This window comes from Anas acuta, chromosome 1, assembly GCF_963932015.1.
Source record: "Anas acuta chromosome 1, bAnaAcu1.1, whole genome shotgun sequence".
Taxonomy (NCBI): domain Eukaryota; kingdom Metazoa; phylum Chordata; class Aves; order Anseriformes; family Anatidae; genus Anas; species Anas acuta.
In genome coordinates, this window is record NC_088979.1 from 159,816,556 (window position 1) to 159,840,295 (window position 23,740).

Genomic DNA, 23,740 nt, shown 5'->3' on the forward strand with positions numbered 1-23,740 from the left:
ATTTTAAATGCATCATCTGATGATGCTCATTCTGAAATACAGTCTTCTAGGTTTATACATGGCATAAACAATTTTTGCTTTAAATAACTTTTTAAATGTTTTTAATGAAATTTTAAAATTTGTTGTTATTCTAATACATTATTCTGACATGCTTTTGGTGTTTTACTTCAAACCTATAGAGTTCTGTCATATCCATTCTGTACCTCATAGCAGTATTGATAATATTATGAAAATAATGCACAGAAATATCAATGACAATACAAAATATATTTAGATACTTTCTTTTTATAGCAATATATTCAAACTTGTATTCTAAACTAATTGTAGGAATATGGGAGGGAGCTGGTGATTATGCATGTGTGGTTCATCTATTCTCAGTTTTAGGAAAATGTAATCAGATTTAATTCCTTCTATGCCACACAGGTACACATTTTCTAAGAAAGAATCCACTAGAAAAATGTTTGCAAAAGTTTTATAGGTCACAGATGTAAAGCATATGTACTAGGTGAACCTGGGAGACATATACAGAGATAATCTGAGCAAGTGTTTGGTTTAACTGCCAAACACAGAATGAACTTTAATTTTCTTGTGATTAAGTTTACAAAGTATCATCTTGTATAAAACTTATCCTTAGGAAGTGCATTTAGGTTCAAATACTTCCAGGCTCCTGTAGGCACAGCTGTGAAGAGCACAGCCATCAGATTAGGGTCTATGCTGAATGGGATTACCTTGCATGAATAAGAAACACAGAATTTGACTGATGATCTCAGGGTAGGACACAGGAAATTAAAAAGAGAACCTGAAAATTTGTTTTATATGGGATCATTCTACATTTTGTCACAAAAGTGACATGTTTGAAAAGTGAGACTAAAAGAGAAATACTATTTACTTTAGCCACTCTTTCAATACCAAAGACTGTAGGTTTATAAAGATAGGGCAAAAATTGTTCTGTTTTGTAATATAATTGTCATAGCAGTAAATGAGGCAGATAGCTACAGGAAAATAAAAGAAAAATAGATGTATATGATTTTCCTAAGGAGTAGGTTGTATTTAACAGTCTGGCACAGCCAGTGATATTTCATGATACAATGTGTTGGTATACAATGGCGAGCTAAAATAACTTTCTCTGAACGTACCAAGACTATCCTGTATGTTTCCACAATAGTGAAACAGGGTTCCCCAGGAACCAGGTTTCATTTCAGAACTTTCTATACTGTGACTGTTTTGTTTGTGTGCTATTCTTTGTTTGCTTGTTCGCTTGTTTGTATTTTTTTTTTTCCTGAATATAGCTTATTATGTTTCCTGTTTATCATATTTTTAGTCACTAATTTCTATTCTCTCATGTATGACACCATGTTCAGATTTAGAGGGATGTTAATTTTATGGAACAAAATATCCACAACAACAACCTCAGTACCTGAGTAAGGATCCTTTTAACTTAGCAGAGAGAAATAGACACTTTTAAGACATGACTCATCTGATGCAATTTAAGCACTTGCTTTAAGATGGGATGATTCATATCAAAGAAATGACTGCATTTCTTCAATGATTACAGTGAGAATCTAGACATGTATTTCCTATGACCATGCATTGTAAATATGAACTACACTGATCTGGTCAGCAACTGAAATTTCATGTCTTCATAAATCCCACTTGTGCTAAAGTAGAATATGACCTAGCATGTTTTATACAAGTTAAAGAAAACACAAATGATTGCTTTCAGAATGCTTGAAATTTCAAGTTATCATTTTGCTACATAAAATATATTTTCAAGAAGATACTTTTGCATGTTTCGGATTTTCTAATGTAATTTTTAACATTTTGAATAATTTAAGTTTGAAAAAATATATTTCAAGAAGAGAGATGAATTTTCTTTTCAGAACTGTGATACTGTTATGAAAAATTATCACTCCTTAAGCCTATTTGTTCTATTGTTTTAGCAGAAATTAAAAAAAAGGGCATGGCAAGCTTCCGAGATATCCATGATTGAGCACTATAGCACCAATCATTGCAAGGAACTGTAACACGTATACGAAAAGTAGAGTTTTTTCTAACAATGTAGTGTCTTGCTTCCACCCAATTAATGACTGGAATATGCAAAGAGACTAATTAATAAAGTGTACAGATAAAGTACAGTTGAAAGACAGTTGTGAATTTTGCCCAACATTGCCTTTTTTGGACGTAATTTTATAAAGGTGTGTCTTAAAACCTCATTTGGAAATTAAAAGCATTTGCAAAATGGCTATTTAGATGATACACTCTAAAATACTGAACAATGTATCTGGGGTTCTTTCTGCTTATCCTTCATAAGAAAGAGACTGGTTGGGTCCAGAGTATGGGAATGTTATTGGTCTCACTCTCTCTTTTTATTTTTATTTATTTATTTATTTATTGTTGTTGTTGTTCATACGACTCATATGACTGTAATATTGTGTGAAGGCTGGCAGTGGAAAAGTCTTAAAAAAATAAAAGCCAGGGGAGAAAGGAGATGAGCAAGTTAAGCATAACACAAGAAGCAGATTGTTTAAAGATATATTAAGGTATAGCATGTTCTTCAGCATTTCTGTATGTTTTGTTTTTATGTTACTACATACATCTTTACATACTACCTACACACCTCACTGTACCTTACTGCAACAATAACTTTAGTTCATACATTTAAAACATTCTCAAGAGCTTCATATCAAATAATTGAATAAGCATGCTGGATTACTAAAATATCACTATGTTTTCTGAGGAGATTGAGAAGATTTCCAGAACTTTACGCACAGCATATGCATGCATGCACACACAATGACATACATATCCCCGAGCCACTTCTCAGCTGCTTGCAACACTGCTTTGGTGAAAGCACTGGAGATACAAAACCTCCACGTATTTGCCAGAATGTACATTGCACTGAGCAGCATTTGTTCTTTATGTATTATTACAACTTACTTTCAGCATGTCAGCTAAACAGGACTAGGAACTCAGGTGGGAAACTAATGGTGAGAGCAAACAGAGCTCTGAAACATTTTCTTGGAAACAGCCCTTCGAGACAAAAAGGCTGAAGCAGAAAACAACACAAACAATAAAAAGAATTGATTCTACATGACATTTTTCTGAGATAAGTGTCAGCTGGCTTCTAAAGTAAATAAAGCATGCTACATTTTTATTGTTGTACTGCTAGTTGCCTTTAAAGACTGACTCTGGGTATTATCAGAAATACTCATCTCTTTTACATTTAAGTGAAATGATTTGTTATAAAGAGATATCTCCTTTGCCACATCATCCTACACTCACTTTGACAGATAATTGGGAAGGGTATTCATTTTTTTATTTTTTATTTTTAATTTTGCTACTTTAAAAACATCAGTAGGATGTGACAAAGATTGAATTTGTGTATAAGATTTTAGATATCAGAATTATGCCTGTTGTGATTCTGATGACAGATTTCTGCAGCATCTGTAAACACATTTCTGATTCTCTTGTTCATTTAAACTTACATTGACATTTTCCCATCAGAAGATTTACAGTTCAGGCCCTCTGAGTATATTTACTGTCTTGATAATTGCTACATGTACAGTCAAACCAAATAAGTGAGTTTCAGAACCAAATAAAATTTTTCATTGCTCTATTAACAGATCTGTACTGAATTATGAGCAATATCTTCTTTGACACTCAGAAGAGAAATAACAGTAGCTCATTGCGTACCTACACAGAAAAAAGTATTTATCAGAACAACAACAACACAGAAACACTAAAAATGTGTTACTTATGGAAATATAAAAAAATTGTCAGCAATAAACACAAAATCTCAGCTATTTTGCTTAACAGCACCTCCTGCAAGACAGTGAAGGGTTTTTATCCTTGACACATTGGAATAATTTCTGTTAAATCCCTGGGGAAATGCAGAGAAAACAGCAGCTGTTTTGCTTCTGTATCTGAATTCTGAAACCATTCAAAATGTTATGGTGAAAAGCTGAATTACATTAGACCAAAATCCTTAGGAAAATATTTTGCCCAGAACCTTAGCTTAAATCAAACACCCTTAACGAATATTCCTTAAACTGCTTCTCATATCAAGGTATCATTGACACAAATCTTACCTGGAACACTATCCAATGTTTTATTCCTTCTATAAATGATGTGGTCACCTTCCACATTTTTGATAAATTATCATTTTGATATCCTGTAATTGTTTACTAATAACAGTAGGAAAAATAGTGAGAGAAAATAAAATTTCAGATCATATTTTAGAGTGTTCTAGGAGTTCTCTAGCCATCCATGAAGATGATTATGTGCCACAAAGACCTAGCAAGCTAACAAATATGAAGACCAAAGGAAAACATGGAAAACCTAATTGTGAAAATAGTTCTGAATATTTGAAACTTTCCATATAGTAGTGTGGTCATATATTCACATTATAGATATAAAGTAAGGACTTCACCTAATCTTTTTTTACTTTTTATTTTTAAAGATACTTATATACCCCGTGTATGTTACTCCACTATATATTTCTAAATTTTCTTGCTAAGAAATCTAATGACAGTTGTTTCCCACTCTTGACATCTCATCCTTGCTTATAACTCCCCCATTTACTACTGTCCCCTGTTCACAGTTTCCTCTTTCCCACGCTTTTGTTCTAGTGAATTTCCAAAGCCAACCACTCCATATGCTTAGAGGCAAACAAAATTTCTGTCATTTTTTTTTCCTCTCACATTAAGTCACATCTTACTGCTTCTACTTCCCAGGGAGCCACAGATTAACAAAAAAATGTTCACAGATCAAAGCAGATAACCCAAGATAATGACCTTTGCTATTAAAAGCAGGTAAGAAGAATTATTTCTGCTTGCAAATTGTTCTCAGCTTCAACAGAAGAAGCAGCATAGATCTCTGACTACTCTTTAATAATGTAAATTTATGAACTAGCCCAATGCTTTGTCATCCATCCTCCTCGGGTATGACTTTGATATTGCTTATATAAATCTTAACTAAATGTAACTCATAAGACAGGAAGCACAAGCCTTGTGTTTGGTTACGTTCACAGAAAACACAGTAGAACCATATTGCATGTGGGAACACAAATGTTTAAAGTACTTAGATACGTGTAATTCTTCTGCTGTTGTTTTATGCGTGCACGTGAGTGTACATATATATATATATATGAATATATATATAATATATATATATATATATATATGGCTTTCCTGAAAGGTATTTGAAACAAAGACATTATGACAGAAGATTTTACATCTTTGAGTAGATCATGCTTGTGAAAGAGGGGATGACAAGAAATTGTTTTCAATTATGGTGATTGCCAGACAGTCAATAGAAGATCACCTGCATCTGTACAATATGCTTATTTTTTAATTTGCTGTTTGAAATGGTAGCGTGCACTCTAGACTCTAAGGAAAACAGAATGGCCAAGGACTTGGCCTAACTCTTCTACAATAATAAAAACAGCTATCTGGAAAACAGGTGCATGCCCTTTTTCTGACGAATGAAATTGTGGAACATAACTCTGTCTCAGATAGATTCTGGTCCATCTTTCAACATTTAAAAAATAGTATATGTAAGATTAAACTATATTTCTCACTAGATTCTCTCCTTACTGCATCTAAATCAGATGTTTAACTCATTGATGAACAAAAATGGATAAATACTGTAAGAGACTTTGAGACTGACTTTCTATTTTGAACCCCATAAAAACAGAAAGATCTTTCATTTTCTATTAACAGACTAATAACAGATTTGCAACAGCTATGTTATAATTTATTATCTGAATCACTGAATATCATTGCACATATAGTTTTTTAACTGCGTTTTCTCTCTCTTTTTTTTTTTTTTTTCAAATTATGGAATTGAGTTTGAAACTATACAACACATGACTTTTAGATGAATGCTGCATTTTTAAGATCTCTACATGATATTAAGAACATTCTTTAAACGAAGCAAGGAACAGTGCAAACTAATGTAGGAATATAAATCAGGAGTTAAATGTACATAGTCTTGTGATGACTTGATGATTATGAAAGGGATCATAAATACCTGTCAATAACCATTCAAGGTGTAAACAGTGGGGCTGCCAATATGGTATCTACATTTGTTGAAAACTGGCAACTAGAGATAACAATATCTAATTGTTAGATATACTAGAAATAATGCAGAGTGAATAAGAAAGGTTTCTCAGCACCACCAGCTATTTTGAATTGCCTCTTATAAAAAGTGACTGAACCCTTTTTCCTTTGAAAGTTAAAAACAACGAAGAGTAAAATCCTTTAAGATTACATTAGGGACTCAAGCCCTGTTGGCTGTAGGCCACAATAGAACCAATACATTGTTTCCAGCTATATGAATATTTCCTTTCCTCTCGTCCTTATTGTGTTCAAAAACTCTGACCTTACTTCTATTAATACTCTTGGTATAATACTTTTCACTCTTTTTTGAAATCCAGGCTGTGTCTGTATGATACAAATGCAGAGGATTGCAGGGATATCCAAGCTGGCGGTGAACAATGTGAGAAGGGAGAATCAGGCAGAAGACCCAGGGTAATGCTGCTGTCCTATTTCTGGTACATTAATCACTCTGATAGGTCTACATGGAACAGCACTGCATTTGGTCTTACACCTGAGAATGTTAACAAAATCTGCTGTGCATGGAGAATATTTCTAAAATGACTCTGAATTTCAACATCCCTTTAGCTAAAATGACTGCCATTGAGTCCTCTGTACCCTTAACTATTAAAACCAGTGGTGAACAGAAGACAAATGATGCAAGTCAAGATCTGATACATTCTTGGGATTTTTTATGGGAAATGTCAACCCATCACAATATCTTATAAGGCAATGAAGAAGTAGAAACAAACAAACAAAAAACAAACAAACAAAAAAACTTTAAAGGGGAATGATTTCTCCTTTGCACAATGCTGAAAGAAAGTTTGTCGAAAATCCCAGTATTCTTTTAAAAGCACCAGAATAGTACTGTAGCCCTTGAAAACATTATGTAAAACATTCACTAGTATGATTTCCTTGCAAACAGGGGATACTTCTTTATGATTTTTATAACTGGCCAAATTTCTTCAAAGTAAAGGCAGAAATATAGGTTTACAATATTTACATTGGTATATTCACTTGCTTTTATCTATGATGAACTTCAGGTATTTCATACAGACCTTCAGTCAACATAATCCTTTTTAAAATGACAAGCTAAAACTATGAGAGGTAGGTTTATGGGGATGAAAATGAAAACATATGAAACAAGCATTTTATTTCAGCAAAACTATCATAAATTGCCTAGAAAACAAAATTTAAGTACTCATAATTAAACCTTTTTAAAGAATCTACCTTCTGTTACAATGTACAATTATTATTGTAATGAATGTTTAATGTAATTAATGTTTAGACTGCATGTTTGGGGGGCCATATTTGAAGTACGATGTGTCTAAAATATCTAAACACCAGATTGAATGATATGAAAAAGGACATTATTTTAAAATAGAAACCAGGTTTTCCTACAGGCTCCCCAACACTGAAAAGGTTAACTTGATAAAATATAACTCTTTGTTCAGGGCTTTTCTAAGATACTAAAGGCAGAACAAGTTGTTGCCTAGGGCAACAAAATATTTAGTTACTATTTATTTTATATATATATATATATATATTTGTTTTTTTTTTTGTAGAGAGCTTGTAGGCTCTGCAGAGAGGTTATTTTCTAGCTTATTTAAAGGGAGTAAGAACTCTTGGCTTGAGCTTCTTCTGTTGTACTCTCCAGAAAGATCACATTCTGAATCTTGAAGTATGAACCTTTTTATAGAATACTAACATTTTAGACAGAAAATCAGATGATAAGGCAATTTATTTGCTGCCTGAATGAAAGGAGATTTTGTTAGGATACTTCAGAGATGATACTCTTCAGAGATGATGCTCTAGCATTAGGCAGAGTGTTAATAAAAAAATTATCTTGCATTACAAATCAATCATTTGTGCTACCTAGTGTGTTACAGGACAAGAAAATGATCCTGCAGGTGGAACACAATAGGTGCTAAAATTGCTCAGCTTTGATTATTACTGCTAAAAATTGCTGCCAATCACTACCTGATTATAATTTGTTTTGAAGAGCAGATGGGGCAGAGAGAAAGAAAAAAAGAGAGAAAGAGAAAGAGAAAAAAAGGGGGGAGGGGGAGATTTAAGATTTCTAATATAAGAGCAAAGATTTACCTCAAAAAAGTGGGAACTCGTTAAAAATTACATAATTTTGATATGACTGAAATCTTTAAAATCAGAGATACATTGAGGAAATGGGAAACACTAAAAGAAATTGCAAATTTCAGTTACTTGATTTAATGATCAAACTGTTATTTTACTATATTTTTAAAATCAGAAATGAAAATTTTAAATTACTGTCAAAATATAAGGAAATATAAATACAGCATCAGGGAAATTATTGTAAAATACTTATATAGTCTCTTTTACTTAAATAATCTGTAGTTTAAAGTGATACTGGATGGACTAACAAAGAATTATATTATCAAAAAAGTAAATGCTGTGAAAATCCTCACAGTACAAGTGCTTTCTCTTCTTTTCTTCCCTTGTATTTGAACTGTATTTAAACTAGAAGTGTTTTTGCTCCGCCTTTCCCCTATCTAAACACTGTTATGATCCAAGATGGAAGTAGAAAGAGGTAAATAGAGGATGACTTGAAGAAATTGCCATGTTTTACATTGTCTCCTGATCTTTTGCAAATAACAGTGTAGGCAAAAGATGATGGCATATTTAAAAAGTATTTTGCATTATCATGAGGAACAGATGGAAGTTTGTACATATTATCACTCAAGAAGCCAAGACCACTATCTATTCAAAATGTTACATGCAGAAATTGTACAAAAAAGTTAAACAGTTACAATAAAATAAAGTTACAATACTGGTATGTGGATTTGTTGAGGATAAAAGCACTTCTATTACAATTTCTAGAGACTGCCACTGCATTGCTACAACATAACAACCATTTCTAAATGATCAGTAAAATCCGCAAGAATTTACAAACTGAGTGACTGATGGAGCTGCTAGCAGTATTCAAAGCAGAAAGAATCTGACTGCAGAATCTCTTAAAATGCAAGATCCAATGGAGCAAATTTACTACCCAATTGCAATTGTTAAGTATATCATCCTTGCAAAAGGAACAAAAATGGGTATTATTAAAACCTTTTTGAGACCTCTGTGGGTGCTCTGGATAACAAAATCTACACAGCTATTGTGTATAGGAAAAAAATACTACTTGTATAATATTTCATAGCTTTTTTTTTTTTTTTTTTTAAATACATGCAGCGATCTTACTGATCCCATTTCAAAGGCAAATAGAGTAATTTAGAGAGTTACTTACAACTGTAGCAGCTCACACAAATTAATGTAATGTCATTTGAGGCATTGTTCTGCTAATGTAGGAGCAAGTGAGCAAATCTATATACATGCCTTAGCTCATCAAGAAATAATGCAGCAAGAAATCATGCACCATGATGAAAACTCTTTTGTTTCAGACCCATCTTCAATATACGTGATTTCAAATGTATAAGCAACTATCCTGTTGTCAAAAAAACTGCTTAATACTTGACCATATTATTTAAGCAAATTAGGATGGTTTTGTAAACAGATAAGCCAGAGAATTTGAATGTTTTTAGGAAGTTTCTTTCATGTTTTATCATATCAATAAAGGCTGTGAATTAGCCATTTCAAAATTGCAGTTATTTAACACATAAAACACCACAAATGTAGTAGAAAAGATTCTTCTAAATGTCTTAATGCACTGATTATTACCTGACTAATGAATGTAAAAACCAAAAGTTTAGCCTGCCTGGCAAAGAATTTTAGAGATTCCCACAAAATTTTCATTGGGTAGAGATATCTGTTTTTTAGGAAACCAGCCCATTTGCTTTTGTAGGATGGCAGAAAGATTCTCAATCATTTTACACTACCTAGAACCTTTGGAATTCAAGACATTGGACTAGTACATAAACATGGTTGTCTCTGTAAAAGTGGCACTTATATTTGAAGGGTGAGTCCATCATTTAGCTTGCTGGATAATTCTTTATTTTCAAGTTACATACATTTAAATATAAATAAATATATACATATATGTGTGCACATGTGTATCTTTGTAGCTGTTTTAAAAATATTTTTCACATAAATTAATTTCAAATACTTTCTTAATCAATTATACTAGCAAAATGCTCCTGAATATTTGGAAAGGCATGAACAAGAAAATGTCATACAGATAATTTTTTAAATTAAACAACTATAGAAATTATTTTTAATAAGGTTCCTAATAAATTGAAATCCCACAGACTATTGCTAATGCAGACTTACAGTCTTGAAAGCTCTTCTGATTATCCAAATTGGTCCCATTTACAAAGCAACTACAAGAAGAGCTACGGGCATCTTTATCATTCAGCAGTGTCTCTTGGAGATCAGAAAGGACTGTGGCTCCAAACACAGTCTTAATTCTTTCAACGACCTGAAATCTAGCACAGGGCTCTGAGTCAGAGAGGAAAAGGAATGAGAATTGTAGGTCTGCAACTGCAATGTATAAGAATATGTTTTTGAGATGTAACGTTTCATTCTTCCTAAAAATCTGCCTTTACAGAGTGGTACACTTGGGAAATTAAGTATTAACAAGAGAAGAGTTGCAGAATAATTTGTCAAACAAAATCTGAAGGACAGCCCTCCTAAGAAATAGGCATCTTTTATGCTGTAGAGCATGAGAAATTAAGCTGTCAAGTGAGCACTGTAAAAAATCCATCCATTTGGTGTGTATTACCCAGTCAAGCTGTGAAGTTGCTATCCGTTTTGTTGGAGAAGATGGGGAGGCTGCTAAGTGAGACATTAACCTTGTCAAGAAATCTAAATGCAGTATGTGGTCCATTTTCAAGTCTTTTAAGCAGAGACTTTAAGTTCTACATTGTAGGTGCATTAGCTGTCTAAGGCCTCAAAAGAGCTTTGAGAGCTAAGTTCAATACAGAGGTCACTATTATTTATATCCATAGGTGCAGGTTTAATATGAATAAAGTAATTCTGACTTTGAAATTAGGATTGTGCAGCTGGCATTCTGTGTACAATCACAATTGCACAGAGAATCACTAGAAAGATACAGGACAAGGAATTCTGAAAGTATGAAATGGCTAAGTTTAGCCATTTTGCAAAACTCTTCAGTTTGTAAAAGAGATGACTGAAAGAAATGATAGAAGTGTAAAATGAACCATAGAACAGAGAAAGATAAGTAGAAAAGGAATTCAAGGATGAACTTCTTGAAGACCTCGCTATCTGATGGTGAAAAAAAATGATGCTAATTAAAAAAAAAAAAAGAAAAAAGAAAAAAAAAAAAGAGTTAATGGAAGATTTGTGGAAATAAAGGCCTCTAAGTCTGTCCAAGGCAAATTAGTAAGAATTTAATAATACATTAATAATGTATCCATGTGGACACATGGATAAATACAACCAGGAAGCGTCAAAGTGTAAAGGCACCTCATATCTAAAAAGCTTATTAGAACTCTTTGAAACAGTCAAAAATACATGGATAAAGTTGATGATATATGCTTGACACAGCTTGTCTGGATTTCTGAAGTCTTTAGACAAACCCAATCTCAAAAGGCTTGTACAAAAACAAACAAAAAAACAACAGTCAAACAAACAAAAACCAATCATGGAATGATGCCATAAGAAGAGGTTCTTTTATGGCCAAATAGATGGTTAAAATAGGAAACTGTAGAAGAAAACACAGTTTTCACAGTGGAATAAGGTACCTAGTGAATTTCTGAGTAGATTTGTGAATAGACACCTGCTGTTCAATATATTTATACATTTCAGAGGAAAGAGGACTAACAGTAAGATCACAAAACTTGATGATGTTTGTAAGCTTTTCAAGGTAAGAAAGAAAAGGACCAGTTGTGAATAAATGGCCCAATTCCAGAAATCCTTCAGCTGAGCCTGATTAATGATGAGAAGAATACCATGCAGATAGCTTGTAATACACTTGTCCTTTTTACATAGCTTTCCCTCGTCACCTGTTTAAAGTAATTTTTATAGACAGCCCAGTGGGCTAGGTAGAGCCTCTGATCTGTTTCAGTATGGCCATTTTTATGCACTTTTGTTACTACAGTACAGAATCTAGTGAGTTGCAGTGAAAATACCATGTAGTAGCTCTACAGCAGAGTCACTTTTTCACACAGTGCATATTTAGATTGTGAAACTTGCCAACAACATTGTGGATAGTCCAAAGTATTTAGTTATAAACTAATGGGATACAGTCCATTGGTAGCTATTTCCTTTCTGTAGTATCTTTGATCTGATCCTGAACAGCAGTCATATCCTAATATAAACCAGGAATACAAGTTGGGTGAGACTGTATCATTAACACTTCCTCAAAAGCTCAAAATCTGGAATCTAATTGAATTTATGAAACCATTTTGTTAACATTAATTTTCAAGAAAAGACTGAATTACCCATGTGAAAGATCATTGTAAAAACAATAGAAGAGGCTCACAATGCAGGATGAACTACTTGAGAAGAAATGTAAACCAGGCCACTTACATGCAACCTCCCTCCCAGGAGTTCATCTATCTGTGATTCGAGGCCTACTTTCAGTATAGCACAGCTGTGTAACCATTCTCAGTTTTCTTTTGAGAAAAGTGCTAGGGTGTGAGAAGGAGCCGTGAGAGAGTACATAGGCTAGAAGCACACAAGATAAGAAAGGTGAAATTGCAGACATACGTAGGATTGTTGAGGCTGGGGAAACCAGCACCTTGAGGATTCAAGAATAACAACACTCAAATGAAAATGCATAAAATCCAAAGGAAAAAAGGGAATTGTAAGACAGCGATTCAGCAACATCATAGATTATCCTGTTCCACAGAGCAGCACAGGCCAGCATTCCCTACCTGACTGATGACTATTTGCCCAGTAGACTGAGTGACTCATTTGGTGGTGGTGGGGTTGATTTAATGCTTAGTTCATTAGTCCTGCAATGTATTGTGTGTATTAGATAATAAATAACTCACTTTGTACTTTTAACTTGTTTATATCTTGCATGAAGAATCTTTTTGGTTAAAAGTTCTCTGAACAGAGTGAATCCCAGAGGGGGAGGGTTACGTAAGTAATCCAGAATAACAGACAAGAATAATATGATTAGTCATGTAGAAGAGCATTTATACTTTAAAGCAAGGTACATATTTTAGATGGGTTATGGGATTTCAGAACATAGTGGACTTCTTTTAGCAGATTAGACATTTTTCAGAAATGTTACACATAGCTACAGTATTGAATAGATGGCATCTGAATCTGAGGATAGAATTTGACCTTTCTACTGAGCCAAGGAATCTGGGAGATAAAAACAGAAGTGTTGGAAAAGCCAGTTCTGGGAAAAGGCATATCCTGAATACTTAAAATCTAAGGACAAGGCAATTGTGCTTCAACGGGCACAAACTGAAGCACAGGAAGTTCCATTGGAATGAGAGAGGACACTTTACTGTGAAGGTGACAGAGCACTGGAACAGGTTGCCCAGAGAGGTTGTGAATTTTCCTTCTCTGGAGATATTCAAAACCCACATGGATGCCATCCTGCAAAATGTGCTCTAGGTGATCCTGCTTGGCAGGGAGGTTGGACTAGATGATATTCAGAAGTCCCTTCTAACCTTGACCATTCTCTGATTCTGTGTAATTACACCAATGTGTCATAAGAAGCATACACCTGAGAAATTAGGCAATGAATTTGGGAAAATTCTGGATCTAAATGAGAAATTAATTAGTGAAACAGAATCTAAATTCCAAAGTCTGGCTTGTTGAAAAAGGACTGGAAAGGCTGATGAAAGATAACACAAATTAATTACTTTTTAAATGACTTTTCTGATACAATTTAAGTAATTGCTGCTTGATTGTGCTTGAAATAACAAACATTATATGTATGTATACATAAAAGTCCAAAAGAGACTAGCACATAAATTAGAGCTGACATGAATTTGATGCAGAAAGCTGCATATTAAATTTGTTTCTGCCAGTAAGGTAGATGGAAGACCAGATAAACTGAAGGAAGATGGCCTTTACCACAGGTGTCTTGGAATTCTTTTCTCATGTGCTTGGCATTTTCCTCTCACTTTTTCCAAACGTGCTTGACTAGATGCTAACTTCCAAGGATAGTAAAACAGTGTCAGAAATAAAAGTAAAAGATGTTATTTTTAGGAATATTTAAAGCTCTGATCATCCCAGTTTCCTAAGGGAGTAAGGACTTACATACAAAGGTTAACTTTAATGTACTAAAGCTAATCTTCTTAGCATCTCTACATGTCAATAGGGAGAAACAAATTCCTCTAGGAAGCAATCCAGATAATTAGCCATAAATTAACCACTTTGAATCATCCTCTGCATGATCCTATCTCTTGCCACCTGTTATAGTTTATCCAAGGAATTTATGGAAGCTAGCTTCATTCAGCTGCAAGGAGACTTTCAGAATATGCTCTCTGCTTTTTTATTTTTTTCTTCCCCCAAAATGGACTGTTTGCTTTAATAACTTAATTTAACAGATTTATGCATTGAAATAGAAATAGAACACCTTGGTCAGCATCACACATGGAAGTTCAGAGACATGTCATCAGTAAAACTCACAATGGCATATTAGATGCCATTATGATAAAGAATGACCTTGTTATTACCATAGGAAAAAAATCTAAGACCTCACGAAATTCATCCACCAGCATATGAGTTGATGATGACAAAAAGTGTAGAAAGAATATAGTAAAGAATTTTCATTTTTTAGAATGGAAACAAGGGCTTGTGCAAAAGCAAATGTTGTCTCCTTGTCCATACCCTTTCAGCTATGCTACTTTACTTAATAAAATATATCTACCCTCAAATCTGTTTCTACCACTCCATAAGCCATGGATGGTTTCCCAGTAGCATAATGGAAAGAAGTAGCGATTAAGAAATAGGAAGCAAGAATGGCTTTTCTGTCAAATTTAGTGGCTGTAACTGTTTAACTGATGGCTAAAATGAAAACTTTATCATATCTGTAACCCTTTTGTTATGTTTCTATTGAGTACTTGGAGTAGATACAAATGAAACTTTTTGCTCAATCTACAACTGAAGCACTAAGAATCACCAAACCACGGGTACTTTGAACTCTTTTCAGGATGTTGGGTTGGGATTTTCTGTTATTTTCCAAGTGCGTGGATTCTGAACTACTAAATACAGAAGTCATAATTCCAGTGTTAGTGTCTTTGATGCGTATGGATTCCTTCATGAAAAACTTTCTGTAATAAGGTCTTGTTTGCCCTGGTCTGAATGGGGAGGTGGAGCCTTTGAAATGGATTTCAGACAGCAGGACTACAGGTCAGAGATAAGCGTCTTGTTCTGTCAGACTTCACAGCACCTCAGACCAATGTTTTATCCTTTTCTGAAAGATTCCACTCCATCCAAACAGCAAAATAACAATAAATACTTCCCTGAGCTACAGATTTTCTTAGGAAACAATTATTTCTTTATGATTAGATACTAATGATTGGTGGGAAAAATCAGAAAAAAAAAAAAGAAAGAAAAAAAAAAGAAAAAAAAAGGAAATATACATTGACTAGACTAAAAAGAAAATTCTGAGAATGTGGAAATGATTTACTTACTCTGCTCTTGAACAACATAATACGATATTATATCAGGTGGGAAAAATATATACTGTTTGGGTATCTATAACTATACAAATATTTTAGCAACTGTTTAACAGCTGCTCCTGGCAAACCATAGCAAAAAGGAATGTTTTCCCAAAAAGCACAGGCCTTAAATGAGAACATGTTGTTAAGCCTTGAAATTAGAGGGGTATGTACTGGTTTGGTTTATAGTAATTTTACAGAAGTGTATTCCTGTTAACTTCAGTGCAGGTACTTCCCATTTCATCAGTTTAAGTAAGTTTGGAATTAAACCACAAGCCTTTAATGAGGATTTAATGATCCACTTGGGGGAGCTAAAGGGTAATTTGTTTCTGAATTGATAATGGCAAAATGGTTGGGATGCAAAATTAAGTTACAAAAGGTAATGTGAGCAGAGACTTCCATTTTTTTCAACTCGGTGCTGGTTTTTCACTTATGTAAGGTTGTAGAGCAAAGGATCCCCATTTATTAATAAAATTTCAGCCACTTACAGAAAAAAGAATTACAGTTATAAATAGCTTAACAGCAGACACCCATAAAATCAATCATATCCTAACTTCCTTTATACACCTACGACATACATTGAATTCAACAGACTGAACACGTAAGGTTGACTTTGATCCTTACTCTTAATTCTACATTTTCATGCTAGCTAAAATTAACTGCAGTGTGATGGTAAGAAAAGAAATTTAACAAGTAATAGCTTTGTCTTTCAGTCAATATGAAATAGCTCTTTTAAACACTAGTCTCAGGATATACATGTTTGTGCCTTGTACACCAGCTACTTTGCTGGAATATGGCTTTGCACCATCTTTATATTTTCCATTTGTCTAGGTTGAAGGGAAGTGGGAACTGTTCCCCACTTTAAAGCTATATCAGCTGCTCTATCTTATGCTTGATTGCCTATGGCTACTGGTAGCCCTTTTCACTGTTCTGGGAACTAGGCACTAATTAGAGGCAGAGATGCAGGAATCTTCCTTCCTTTACAGAAAAGAAAAGCACAGCTTTTTGTCTGTAAAGAGCTGGTAAAATACAACACTGAACTTTTGTCCATATAGGGACTGCCTTAAAGATAAGATAAGATGATGATATAGTTGATTTCAAAAGTCACAGCAGATCCAAAACTATAATTATCTTTTACAAAACCAAACAACTCAGTTTCAGATACAAAACTTGCAGGAATATTCCAATGGTAGAGTTGTACTGTCAATGTCTTCACTGTAACAGTAGAAAATTCATCTTATTCCAAATTAATATGCAGTACAGTTCATATGAAAGTTTATATTTGCCCATATTTGGGCCTCTAATTTAATTGATTCATGTAAATAAAGTTTCAAGCAAAAGTGATTAAAAAATATTTTGTTCCCCCCAGCATAACTTGGCTACATTTAAGGTTTCTTTCTTTTAAGTTTAACTTAGCCAGAGCATGTGGAAAAAGCAAACTTTAAGTATCTTTATAAGAAGTACTGTTGTTAAGCATTTTATAAGTGATGTCTTACGCTTTGTAGCTATAAGCTATAAAAACATATTTTTAAATGTCATTCAACATCTTGAAGTCAGACACAATCATACTGATTGAATACCATGCTAAAGACAATGGAAAAGCAAATGGAAGCAAAGGGTATGGTGAGCCTAGGTATAGCCATAAAAGCTGTAATCATTAACAGTACTTGATGATGATATTTGTAATGAAATTTGCTTGTGTGCTTTCACTTTGCTATGTAAGGACATGTGTTGTAATGTATTTTGGAGGAACTACTGCTACAAATTGACCAACTTACGTTAATTAATTCAATCTCCCAGATTTTTTTCACAAGGTCCATCGATGTATAGCCATTAATTAGAAAGGATTTGGTATAGTCACCCAATTCAATGGAATCCAGCCATTCAGCTACAGAGGTGGGGTTGTAGCCATCATGACCAATCTGCTTCATCTGAAAAAAAAAAAAAAAAAAAAAAAAAAAAAGAGCAAGAATTACTGCTAATATTCATTAAACACAATTCAGGACAGTGGTTTGTATTATTTTTTTTTTTCTGTGTTTTTACTCTCTGACCAACATCCGTCTAATGATTGTCATAACATGAAGAAACAATTTTGTGAGTAAAAGTACTTATAAAACTTAGTTTTCAATGGATTTTCTTCTCACAGGTGTTTGTTTTTAAACCAAAATGTATCAAGACTGTAGCATGAGTTCAGTTCTTACAAGACATCACAGAATCCATAACCAAGGGAGGGCAAAAGAAAGAGATAGAGACATTATTAATATCCTGACTGCACAAAAATGTCAGATTTGCACCTAAGATTTCATAGCAGGGGAAGAAATTAGACTGAGAATTGGATATTTTGCTATCAAATTCCAAATGAAACATATTTCCTTGGTTATATTACTCCTAATTTATCTTTTCTACTACGTTATCTGATATTTCATAGTGGTTGAAGCCACAGTATATTTTTCCACCCCCAGGGGAAGTTTAAAATAGTCTCTTTCCTCTACCTGGTTACATTTTTCATTGAGCTCTTGGGAATTTAATATAGTTTAGATTGCTCTGCTTCTGTAAAGTTGATTGAGATTGGACAATCGAAACAAGTATTATTGGAATAGAACTGACAGAATGACATAGACAGAAAAGCACCATGTACATTTATATACCAATACAGACACAGAAAGCATAATCACATAAATCTTGTTTTCATAAAAAAATAAGAAATACCGCTGGCATGTTATTTTTCTGAATTTTGTTAAACTACTAAAAAGTAAAGAACTCAATTTCTCTTTCACAATCACCTCTCAGTGGCACTAGTGAAGATTTTCAAGCTAACCCTTAAAGAAAAAAATGTATAGATCTGCTACCTGTGCAGATAGTTATGATGTACTGCTCTTATGAATTTTAAAGCAATTGGCAACAGTGGCACAAAGAAATAGAAAAATTTATGGAATAGCTTCAGTTTTCAACAGGATTATATGCATATCACCTTTGTATTGAAGTGTAACTATTTCTAAAACATTGAACTGGTAAACTTATATGAAGATTCAGAAGTTTAGAAGGCCTTGTATTTTGTACAGCATCTCCAGAATATGCAAGAGTTGCATGGTGAAAGCCAGTCTCCCATTTTTGCCTGTCTGCTTATATACATTCTTACTTTCTGAGAAACAAGGGAAGTGTGACAGAAACATAATGCTTTGAGCTTAAGTTTGAAGTGAGTGACAAAGTAATTTAAAAATGAGAGAATTCTTATCTTAATATCTTGCCTGAACCCATTTATTTCTCACAGCTTATTTGAAATACAATTTGAATTCAAAGCAGGGAAAAAAAGTTAATGTCTATATTTGAAAGCCAGAGTAGTGTTTGTGTATCTGTCTTTTCAAATGCAGAAAGCCAGCACATCGTGAATATGATCATGGTTTCTCACAGTAGCAGAGAGAAGGGATGCAGACACACGGCATCATGGATATAACAGTTTACTCTTTGGTCTTTTGCTGCATATGTTGGGTATAAAATATTACTGGAAATACTTAAATGATGCAGTGAAATTATAATCTTATATCATAAAAGAGGGAGTAGAGAATCCCCATAATTAGCTATGGAAATTACGGCCTTTCAGGTCACTTCTGAAGCAAAGGATTTGTATTAGGAACTGAGAGTTTACACGCAGGAATTAAGTTATGACTGCATGACAGTGAATACAATTCTGTTGCTGATCTACACATTATGAAAACTAGTTATCCTGATTTAGAATGAAAGTTCTAGATGTCAAAAGCACGGCAAACTCTTCTTTCATTGTCATTCAGATTTAATTTTTTTTTATTAAAGGTAGTCTGTCCAGCAGACTGAAAAAACATGAAGAACCCTGATAGTTCTGCCTCCTGTGATGCTTAGTTCAAGAGTAGATTTGAAATAAGTTATGTTTAAAAAAATGATTCTTGAAAAGAAAGGACTCAATAAACAGAAGAAAAATCTAATACAGAAACAATATGAAGAAGATGTATTGGGTTCACAGGGTAGCCATGGCTTTTGAAATGTATAAAGTATTTTTGTTTCCTTTCTCTAACAAAGAAAAGTGAAGCACCTTCATAACAATTTTTAGAGTATTCAGATGGGTAACATTAAGCAAATTTGTTCTTTTTAGTACTATTTGACCTTTATGTTTAATAAATGTTGATATTAACAAGATTTTTCTTTTGACCTGATGTTGATATCATTTTTTCTTTTTGACCAAACTGGATGAGAAATCCAGAGAAATCTCATCCAGTTTGGTCCATGATACTGGTAACCCATCAGTTTCTATGAATGACAAACACAGCATGGGAAACTTCTGAACTCAGTTTCCAGTGAACATCTCCATCAGATGGGCTGTTAAAACTGATATCAATATAACTGTGGTGTGTTGCAAAGGGATGCAGGCAAGAAAATACAGGACAATCCAATAATCAAAACACTGAGAACAACTGAAATGTATGTGAAAATTTCATATTTCTGAATTTGGTGCCAATAGACAAAATTGTTAGGAAGTCACTCAGCAACCTATATGAGCATGCACTAGAGTATTTTGGGGAACCAGCAGGTTCTGGAAACATTTTCCCTTTCCCTACCCCAAAGCCTCAAGTACAGGAGGTTCTGTCTAGATGTCAAGAAGCACTTTCTTACTGTGCAGGTGAAGGAGCACTGGCATAGGTTGGCCAGGAAGCTTTGGTAGTCTCCCTTCTTGGAGATCTTCAAAAGCTGTCAGGACATGATCCTGGGCAGCCTGCTCTGGGTGGCCCTGCTTGAGCTGGGGGTTTCAGCAGATAACCTCCAGAGGGCCCTGCCGACCTCAGCCATTCTACAACACTGTGTTTCTGTGATTTGGCTGCCTGTCCTGCCTGCCCCAGCGCTCTCCTCAGCTTCCAGCTCCCTTGTCCTGGTAGGGAGCCCCCTCCTGTTGCTCCCCAACACCGATGACAGAAAATCTCTTTTCTAAACAGATTTTCTAAAATGTGTCTAATACATGAAAACTAATAACCTTTCACTATCAGTCCCCTTGTACGTAGGGTTTTGTTATGTCTGTTAATAACACCAACTAGCTTATTGTCATTCATAGCTGGCTGTATTTTTTTTTCCTTTCTAGTATTTATTGACAGATTAGTTATCTAGACACAATAGTATCATTAACAGTATCTGCTTTTCATATAAAAGATTATAGAGTTTTTAAATAAAAGCAAAAACACTTTGAAATGTATCTGCCTAGAAATGCTGCCTCTTTACTTTATTAGAGATTCAGTTTAGTTGCATCTTATCCATGTTCTCATTAACAGGTTATGGCTCTTGGACTGCATATCTATATATTTTTCTGTATTACACTGTGATTTTAGCCTCCTCTCACAGATCATTTGCACCTTATAGACTACCTTGCTGATGCTGTTTGCTGTTTGGTTATTTTGTGTTTGTTTGTTTTTGTAAAGAAAAGGCCTCCTGTCTACTGACCATATTTGCACATGTAAGACTTCAATCATTTCACACCAGCTACAACAGATGAACCAGTGGTGTCAAACATCAAATTGGCTATGTGCACACTTTTTGACTCATCATAGTATAAAATCTCTGAGCTTCAAGTCATGTCTGTTGTAAATACAGCCTTTCAAGGATTAACTGCTCATAAATTGAGGCAGTATTGTTCTTCCACAGACAGTGCTCCCAATTCGTTAGGATATCTATAAAGAGCAATGCTGGTGTTAGCTGTTCAAATGCAGATAATTTTAGCATGACAAATATGGAAAACACTAAGGAGGAGGCCCATAGGATTTAGAAGTGATAGAGAAAAAGAAATGTTTAGGAAAATATAATATAAGCTAAGTATGGAGGAAGATACAAAACACAGGAGGTTTCTCTCCTTGGTTCTACTGAACTATCATGAGTATTGCTTGCTTTGAAATGAATAGAAGACAGAAGCCAGAAAAAGCTGTTTCTCAAAATAAAATAGTAACATCAAATAGCATCCTAGTGGGCTGAGAAATCCTTTACAAGGGACTGCATGTACATCAGTCTTTTTGGAAGTGCATCACTACTATAACTATATGGTATTTTACGTCTAGATAGGAAGTACTTTAGTTGACTTTTTGTCTCTGAAATGTAGCCAAATAAATACGAATGGAGCTTCAAAGTAAGCACATATGCACCAGAAGCATCAAGGTGAATTCAGTAACATGGCCAATTACCAGTTTTATGTGATCATCTCAGACAGCTGGGAAATTAATGGTATTTTCTCCACAGGAAATATCAGTATCTGGAGGATCTCATCACTGTATTAAAATCAAGCTTTGTATCTCCTTTGCAAGGAGAAAGAGAAGACTTGACTTTCACAGCTTTTTAAATGACAGCAATGATTACAGTGAAATTGCACACCTGTGTTGTTTTGTAAGGAACTTTTTTTTTAAAGAAAACGTGTGTTTTCTTTAAAAATCAGAGAATCATCTAGGTTAAAAGAGACTTCCAAGATCACCTAGTCCAACCTCTGAGCTAACAGTAAAAAGTTCTCCACTAAACCATATCACTAAGCTCTACATCTAAACATCGTTTAAAGACCTCCAGGGATGGTGACTCAACCACTTCCCTGGGCAGCCCATTCCAATGCATAACAACCCTTTCAGTAAAGAAGTTCTTCCCAATATCCAACCCAAACCCCTATGGGCAACTTTAGCCCATTCCCCCTCATCCTATCACTGGGCACATGGGAGAACAGACCAATCCCTGCCTCGCTACAGCCTTCTTTAAGGTACCTATGGAGAGTGATAAGGTTGCCCCTCAGCCTCCTTTTCTCCAGGCTGAACAACCCTAACTCCCTCAGCCGCTCCTCGTAGGACTTGTTCTCCAGACCCCTCACCAGTTTCATAGCCCTTCTCTGGACACAGTCCAGGGCCTCGATGTCCTTCCTGTAGTAAGGGGCCCAAAGCTGAACACAGTACTCAAGGTGTGGCCTCACCAGAGCCGAGTACAGGGGGACAATCACTTCCCTACACCTGCTGGCCACACTGCTTCTTATACAAGCCAGGATGCTGTTGGCCTTCCTGGCCACCTGAGCATACTGCTGGCTCATATTCAGATGACTGTCAACCAATACTCCCAGGTTCTTCTCTGCCAGGCAGCTTTCCAACCACTCATCTCCCAGCCTGTAGCTCTGCTTGGGGTTGTTGTGCCCCAGGTGCATGACCTGGCACTTGGCCTTGTTAAACCTCATGCAGTTGGCCTCAGCCCATCGGTCCAGCCTATCCAGATCCTCCTGCAGAGCCTTCCTACAGTTTTATCCCAACAAAGTGTATGCCAGTCCAAGCCACGGGCAGCCAGTTTCTTGAGGACAATGCTGTGGGAAACGGTGTCAAAAGCCTTGCTGAAGTCAAGGTAGACCACATCCACAGCCTTTCCCTCATCCATTGTGTCACTTTGTCATAGAAGGAGATCATGTTCATCAAGCAGGACCTGCCTTTCATAAACCCCTTCTGACTGGTCCTGATCACCTCGTTGCCCTGCAAGTGCCGCACGATGACACTCAAGATAACCTGCTCCATGAGCTTCCCCAGCACTGAGGGCAGACAGACAGGCCTGTAGTTTCCAAGGTCCACCCTCCGGCACTTCTTGTAGATGGGCTTCACATTTACTAGCCACCAGTCAACTGGGACCTCTCCTGATAGTCAGTACTGATGATAAATGATGGAAAACAGCTTGGTCAGCTCTTCCTCCAGTTCTCTCAGTACCCATGGGTATGCTGGCCTATCAGAAATGCTGGTCTATCTAAGATATTTAATCAGCTCTCTCAAAAATATGTACAAAATAATCAGCTTCCAATCTGATTCATTTTGGATTGTGGGTGGTTGTGGTGGAGTTATTTTTTCCTGTCTTTGTGTGTTGTCTGTTGTAAAGTATGTACATGTATGTTCAAAAAGTAATTGTGTATACTCGTATTTTTTGGAAGAAGAGATCATTCCTTCTCTAGAGGTGGTAAAATAAAAGGCTGAGGGGAGACACTTTTGAAGACCACAGTGCCTAGCTGGCACAGGAACACCACAAGAAGCTAGCACCTGCAGCACTTGAGCAGGACTTGAACCTGCA

At 35.1% G+C, this 23,740-nt stretch overlaps 1 protein-coding gene across 8 annotated transcripts in view; it reads right to left on the bottom strand.

Moving 5' to 3' along the window:
* Positions 1 to 23,740, bottom strand: part of ANKS1B (ankyrin repeat and sterile alpha motif domain containing 1B) — a 433,040-nt gene that overhangs the window by 142,085 nt on the left and 267,215 nt on the right. For all 8 annotated transcript variants that reach the window (XM_068668850.1, XM_068668849.1, XM_068668847.1 and 5 more), the window contains one exon: positions 17,440 to 17,592. In XM_068668850.1, coding sequence (XP_068524951.1) covers positions 17,440 to 17,592 — 153 coding nt within the window. The remainder of the gene's footprint in view (positions 1 to 17,439; positions 17,593 to 23,740) is intronic.